Source organism: Oncorhynchus mykiss, chromosome 16 (assembly GCF_013265735.2).
Source record: "Oncorhynchus mykiss isolate Arlee chromosome 16, USDA_OmykA_1.1, whole genome shotgun sequence".
NCBI lineage: Eukaryota > Metazoa > Chordata > Actinopteri > Salmoniformes > Salmonidae > Oncorhynchus > Oncorhynchus mykiss.
In genome coordinates, this window is record NC_048580.1 from 24,953,128 (window position 1) to 24,960,872 (window position 7,745).

Sequence of the window (7,745 nt, forward strand, 5' to 3'; positions counted from 1 at the left end):
GCTAGACCGTAAACTATCCTTCCACTCATATCAAACATCTCCAATCGAAAATCAAATCTAGAGTCGGCTTTCTATTCCGCAACAAAGCCTCCTTCACTCACGCCGTCAAACTTACCCTAGTAAAACTGACTATCCTACCGATCCTCGACTTTGGCGATGTCATCTACAAAATTGCTTCCAACACTCTACTCAGCAAACTGGATGCAGTTTATCACAGTGCCATCCGTTTTGTCACTAAAGCACCTTATACCACCCACCACTGCGACCTGTATGCTCTAGTCGGCTGGCCCTCGCTACATATTCGTCGCCAAACCCACTGGCTCCAGGTCATCTACAAGTCCATGCTAGGTAAAGCTCCGCCTTATCTCAGTTCACTGGTCACGATGGCAACACCCACCCGTAACACGCGCTCCAGCAGGTGTATCTCACTGATCATCCCTAAAGCCAACACCTCATTTGGCCGCCTTTCGTTCCAGTTCTCTGCTGCCTGTGACTGGAACGAATTGCAAAAATCGCTGAAGTTGAAGACTTTTATCTCCCTCACCAACTTCAAACATCTGCTATCTGAGCAGCTAACCATAGTCTATCGGTAAATAGCCCACCCATTTTTACCTACCTCATCCCCATTCTGTTTTTATTTATTTTATTTTCTGCTGTTTTGCACACCAATATCTCTACCTGTACATGACCATCTGATCATTTATCACTCCAGTGTTAATCTGCAAAATTGTAATTATTCGCCTACCTCCTCATGCCTTTTGCACACAATGTATATAGACTCTCCTTTTTTCTACTGTATTATTGACTTGTTAATTGTTTACTCCATGTGTAACTCTGTGTTGTCTGTTCACACTGCTATGCTATATCTTGGCCAGGTCGCAGTTGCAAATGAGAACTTGTTCTCAACTAGCCTACCTGGTTAAATAAAGGTGAAATAAAAATAATTTGCAAATAAATTCATTAAAAATCCTACAATGTGATTTTCTGGATTTTTTTTCTCTCATTTTGTCTGTCATAGTTGAAGTGTACCTATGATGAAAATTACAGGCCTCTCATCTTTTTAAGTGGGAGAACTTGCACAACTGGTGGCTGACTAAATACTTTTTTTGCCCCACTGTATATTTTAAACCAAATACTTTTAGACTTTTACTCAAGTAGAAATTTACTGGGTGACTTTTACTTGAGTCATTTTCTATTAAGGTATCTTTACTTTTACTCAAGTATGACAGTCGGGTACTTTTTCCACCACTGATCTTTTCCAATGCTAAATACATGGATGTCTCATGGTATGGTGGTGTATACAAAATGGGTCAACTTTGAGCACCTCTATCTCCTAAATGTTTTGGCATTCAGGTCCAAAAATCACTTGCTGTCTACTTCTTCCCTGGGTAAACACATATGGAAAGTGTTGTTTAAATCAAAAGGGATTCTGTCAAAAAGGTATTGAATTCAAATTGATTTACACTATTGCACATGTCAATATTGCGATTTTGATGTGAATTTGATTAAATGTGCAACCCAAGGATAATACTTTGGGTTTAGTGGGCCAGCATCCCTGACACAAAGAGAAAGTAAGTCCAAGCTATCCTATTTGGTAGCCATTCAATATACCATCAGTCGATTGCCCCAACCTAATGATATGTACATTATTCCATATATACTGAGAGGCTTCAAAAATTGTATTTACATCGTGTTCAGTTTGAAGTCATAATTTCTCATATCTTTTAAAATTATTTTAAAACTTTTACAGGGAAGTCATACTGAGACGAGACCCGTGTAAAATACATAAAACATATATACAATACAAAATTACAAAACAAATTAAGATATTTTTAATTTTTTTATCAACATAGAGGTCTCTGATAATTTCTCTGAACTGACCAAGGGGAACCAGAACATCTAATTTCAGAGATCTCTGTGAGTTGTTCCCCATAAAGGGCGCAAAAAAACCTAAAAGCATCTTTACCCAACTCTGGAGACTGAAGGGACCTCCAGTGTTATCTAAGCCTGTGTTTGTTCATTTGTAAGTCCACATTTAATTAATAATGATAGATACATAGGACGTTTCTGTATGAGTGCTTTGTAAATAAACAGAAGAGAATTCTGCTCTCTCCTTACATAGAAAGAGGCCCAACAAACGTTTTGATACAAAACACAATGGTGAGTTCTATAACCATCACCAGTAATAAACCTAAGGGCACAATGAAAAACAGCATCTAGTGGTTTAAGTGTAGATGATGCTACATGCAAATACATAATGTCCTTATAATCTAAAATAGACAAAAGTGGCCTGGACGATTTCCTTCCTATTAAAAAAAAAGTCAGGCATGCTTTCTTTCTGTAAAAGAAACGAGCCTTGAGCTTTAACTTCTTGACCAGCTCAGTGACATGTTTTTTTTTTATTCGTTTTTCATCAAGCCAGATACCAAGATATTTGTAGGAATGAATTTGCTCAATTTGTGTACCGTTCAAACTAGTCATTACAAATTCATTTCAATCTGGGTTATGGGGGCTAGAAAAAAAGCATGCATTTATTTTTGTTTGCATTTAGCACTAACTTTAGATCCAATTAGTGACCTCTGCAGTGCTAGAAAATCCGATGTCAAATTTGAAAAGGCTTGGCCAACCGATGGAACACAACACTATCGGCATACAAATAAAAATGTTTTTTTACAGCATTACCAATGTTATTTATTTAGATTGTAAACAGTAGTGAGCTGAGTATCAAACCTTGAGGCACCCCTTTATGCAACTCAAGGAACTCAGATTTGACCCAATCAACCTTGATGGCCTGAGTTCTGTCATTGAAATAAGAAACCATCGGCCAGCATTATTATCCAACCCTTTCAAGGGCAACTTATTCAACAGAATAGCATGGTCTACAATAGCAAAAGCTTTTGACAAGTCTACAAACATTGCAGCACAATTCTTTCTATCATCTTTGGCATTTGCAATATAATTAAAACAAGCATGGCAGATGTAGTGGTACTATGTTTAGGTCTGAATCCGGATTCATTAACCTTAAGAATACCATTTACCAATAGAAAATACCATAGATTTTTCTTGACCAATGATTCCAGGACTTTAGCAAGACAAGGGAGCCTGGAAATTGGTTGATAATTATCAAGATCACTACTACCACCACCTGTAACGGCAGATTTCCTCCTCTTCTTCTGAAGAGGAGGTGTAGCAGGGATCAGACCAAAACGCAGCGTGGTAAGTGTCCATATCGTTTATTATAAAACATAAACTGAACACTAAGAACTACAAAACAATAAATGTGAACATGAACGAAAACCAAGCCGAAACAGTCCCGTGTGGTGACAAACACAGACATGGAAACAAACCAACAGTGAAACCCAGGCTACCTAAGTATGATTCTCAATCAGAGACAACTAACGACACCTGCCTCTGATTGAGAACCATACTAGGCCGAAACAGAAACCTAAACATAGAAACACAAAACATAGACTGCCCACCCCAACTCACGCCCTGACCATACTAAATAAAGACAAAACAAAGGAAAATAAAGATCAGAACGTGACACCACCCTTTGTGTCCATAGCTAATAAGGCAGCAATAACTTTTGTTTCTGTGAATTGCCAAAAAGGAAAACTCTGACTACCATTTCCCAAGTCATGTGAGGTTGACTGATCATCCATCGAGGCAACTGGAGGCTCTATGTGGGAAGAACAGTCAACTAACTCACCAAGACCATTATGACCGCCAATATGACCAAATCTTAACTTTTTCAGTAAATACGGAGGAGTCTAAAACTACTTTCTTTTCCAGAATTTAGAGGGATCACTAACAAAGTCTGCCATAGCTCTAAGGTAGTAGTGTGATTTGGCCTGTTTTGTCATGAGGATATGCAGTAGCTGTCACCTGACCTGGGCTTGGATCCTGTATTGCTCCAGAAGCCTCTGAAACTCCTCCTCCTTATCCTGCGCCTCTTTCAGAGTGGCCTCATTCTGCTCATCGTAGGCCATGGCAACCACGGCCAGGATGAGGTTGATGAGGTAGAAGGAACCCAGGAAGATGACCAGCACAAAGAAGATCATGTACGTCTTCCCCGCTGCTCGAAGTGTCTGCATACGAAGAGGCATGCAAAGACAAGTTTGGAGGATGACACAAAATGGGAAGTCAACATGCAGTTTGTAGTAAACCTCATGAAATTCCTTTTAGGCACACTCCCTGCAGTCCCTTTCGAGGAATGGAGAGCGCTCACATTTTTACAGGACAAAGTCCAGGAAAAGTCTAACTTAAGGCTTAAATTTGTACCTATGAAACAATGTATCATTCTATACTATATTATATATTGTAAGTACCAACCAGTTGGAACAGGTTCTCCCAGTAGTCCTGCGTCATGAGTCTGAAGAGGGACAAGAAGGCCCAGCCGAAGGAGTCGTAGCTGGTGTAGCCGTAGTTGGGGTTTCGCCCAGCCTTTATGCACGTGAATCCTTCTGGGCACTTCCTATCAACAGTGGTGGGTAGCGGGTGAAGAATCAGTTTGCACACAGCCGGCCACCCCTCCCTGACCACACAATCCTCAACATCTAGAATGCTGCTTGTCAGAGACAAGAGCATAACTTATATCTGATAGTTGTATTGTGTGTATAGCTTACATAACATTTGACTACTTTTCCAATAGTGTTCTGTTTGCCCACAGTGGTGTGCATCCTTCCATCAAAACCCTGATATTGCTTTACTAAATGTAAGAAATACATTCATAACTCATCTTTGTATCATTGTGCCATTTGTGTTATCACAAAGTAACATACCCAGCATCAGAGCTGTTTCCGCAGAGAAGAGCATCCAGACTACCTTCCAAATAGTAGTGGTTCTCTATAGCCGAAAGACAGAGCAAATCAAACACAAACTAAAAGTACTGTTCATACCGTCACATCAGCCTGAAGTAGAGGAACAGATGACTTGTCTCAGTGGTTCAAACGCACCTATATTGCTGATGTACTCCTTGAAATCGACAGGAACGGTGGAATTTGCTGTTTCGCCAAAACCCATGGTGGCGTCAAGCGACAAGGTGGAGTTGTAATCGTCGAACACCGTTGAGTTGAGGATGGGCCATCGGACACACTTGTTGCGCAAATTTCCCATGAAGAGTTGCAGGCCGATGAGCGCAAACACGGCCAGGGCGAACACAGTGAGGATCATCACGTCTACCATTTTCTTTACAGACTGGACCAGGGCGCCCACGATGGTTTTTAATCCTGGTCAAATGGATGCACGTCAGTGACACATCTGCAGGCCGGGATAAACCAGATCGTGCATAGTGGCTCTGATGGCTTACTGGTTTCAGCATGGTGCTGTCAACACCAAGGTTATGGGTTTGTTTCCTGAATTGGCCACCCATACTATATATTTGACTGTGTAAACAGTAAGTTGCTTTGGATACTATTACTATTATTATCTGACATCACAGTGTCAATAGTTCAATAAGTCTGAACGTGTGCATTCAAACCAGGTCAATTAATTGAAGACATATCAAGGAAACATTTTGATATTGACATCAGTTTGGCGAGTCTCAACAAGAGCTGCAGATGAAACAACCTGGACTCGGGTAGAGGTAACATGGTAAATACAAATCTGCTAAACGTATGATATATCGCGAATTCCAATTTGCTGTGGCTAATGTTAGTTAGGTGGGAAACGGTTGAGAGTTAGGTTAAAGGGTTAAAGTTAGGATTAGGATTAGCTAACGTGCTAAGTAGTTGCAAAGTAGCAAAACATTTGTGTAGTTCCAAGTTACTACTTAGCTAAAACGCTAAATTTGAAACATGATGAGATTCGAACACGCAACCTTTGGGGTTGCTAGAAGTTCGCGTTATACGCCTGCCCATCCACCTCGACCAACCACCCTACTTTAGTTTTTTCCTTCAGTGACCTTCTGTTTCATGTAACCATTCCGAAAGCAACATATCATACTAATTAAGATAGTACATGTAAATCTGGGACAATGAGACCAGGCTGGATGAAAACATACCAGGAATCACAGTGATTGTTTTAAGGGCTCGGAGTACACGGAACGTCCTAAGGGCTGACACGTTGCCTAGATCAACAAACTCTGTGACGTACCTGTGGAGAGACACACAGTACAAGCAATATATTAACATGATTTAATTGTGGACTGACTGACAGTGGACAACAGTGGACCTGTCACTGAAGAACGTCTTGTGTGTTAAAAAACGTTACAAAATAGTACACAAAACATCAGACATGGTGTTTGCTGTGGTATATGATATCTTTTTTTTTTTATAGAGTCTATTTTTATATTGGTCCAATTCTTGGGCCAAATGGACGCACTGCTTGAGAGGGTGGCCAAAACCATTTATCCATCTCGCAACAAGACGTGTTGTATATACAAACTATTAGATTATTTTTAGCATTATTATTGGGTATGTTTTCAAATGTTTTACATTTGTTTTTCTAAGATTTAATCATGAATGTATTTAAATGTTTTTGGCAAAAATGCACAGAATGTATTTCTTAAATATAATGTGGCCAGGGGGGTCATTGCAAAAATAAGAATTTATCAATTTACTTACTTGGATAAATAAAGGCTGGATGTATAAAATGTGTTATAAAACATTTACTAACCATTCCAGTTTGCTAACAATTATATCATTAGTGAAAGAGGGTTGAGAGCCAGTCGGGTGTTTAGGTACTCACGCCATGCTGATCACCATGAAATCCAGCCAATTCCATGGATCTCGAAGGAATGTAAAAGGGCCGACAACAAAGCCTCTTGACAACACTTTGCATGAGGCCTCAAAGGTATAAATACCAGTAAAAACATACCTGCAATGAGAAAACACTATCTTTCCAATGCACTACTTCTGCAATTCTCTCTCGGTGAGCTACATTGTAATTCAGAGATAATTCATTGTTTACATGACTTAAGACACTTTGAACCATTAGATATCGTGGTAAAACAGTGACGCGTGCAATAGCCCTTTCAGGAATCAATTCTGAAATTCAGCACAGGTTGGTATACTTACTCAACAGTTTTACTCCATGACGGTGGGTCGCTCATCGTCATAAAAAAGCAGTTCGACAGAATGGTAATCATGATGAACATGCTAAATAACTTAATATAGAGTCAAGGCAAACCGGCGGGCACACTGATTGTACTGAAAAATACAATAGTAACATCAAAGGTTGCGAAACCCTGTTGGGGTACAGCTTTATATACAGTACACAACAATATAAGACCATCCTTCTTACAATCCCCCCTTCCCTACACAGGGCAGCTAGAGTCCCTACATTAAAAAGGATATGAATGTATGAGAATTTTAATGGCTCCTCTTCTAAGATGATTGAAGGGGCTTAGAATGTAGCAAGCTGATTCAGCATTGAACCTGAAGATTGTGTTTCCTTTGGTGATCACGATAAAGGTCTGGAAAAACACAACATGAAAAGACATTACCGCACTGCTAAGTGAAGGACTAAAGTAACAAATTGTAAATAATAACGATTAAACTCTGCACAAAGCTTACATGGTGGTAAAGGATATTACATGCACTCCGGACAACTTATGGAATCATATTTGTCAAGTCATCCAACCTGTCATATTGCAGTGACACTCCAGCAAGCTAATCCAGGCTAGCATCCTAGTTCGCTAATCCCTTTTAGCCCCCAATTCATTCTATCACAGATAAAGGAAAACCACACTGTAGGTTTCACCCAGAATTTTAAAGGACAGGCTTGGTTTGGTGGCAATATCCAAT

General features: G+C 39.8%; 1 protein-coding gene across 1 annotated transcript in view; it reads right to left on the reverse strand.

Annotated features, from left to right (window-relative positions):
- The window catches only part of scn4aa (sodium channel, voltage-gated, type IV, alpha, a), a 46,232-nt gene extending 38,970 nt beyond the window's left edge, over positions 1–7,262 (reverse strand). Inside the window, exons 1-7 of the mRNA XM_036946594.1 lie at positions 7,017–7,262; positions 6,688–6,816; positions 6,002–6,093; positions 4,956–5,228; positions 4,782–4,845; positions 4,333–4,474; positions 3,891–4,088 (exon numbers count right to left, since the gene is read on the reverse strand). Of these exons, the coding sequence (XP_036802489.1) occupies positions 3,891–4,088; positions 4,333–4,474; positions 4,782–4,845; positions 4,956–5,228; positions 6,002–6,093; positions 6,688–6,816; positions 7,017–7,096 (978 nt within the window). The 5' untranslated portion in view covers positions 7,097–7,262. The remainder of the gene's footprint in view (positions 1–3,890; positions 4,089–4,332; positions 4,475–4,781; positions 4,846–4,955; positions 5,229–6,001; positions 6,094–6,687; positions 6,817–7,016) is intronic.
- Positions 7,263–7,745: the final 483 nt, after the last annotated feature.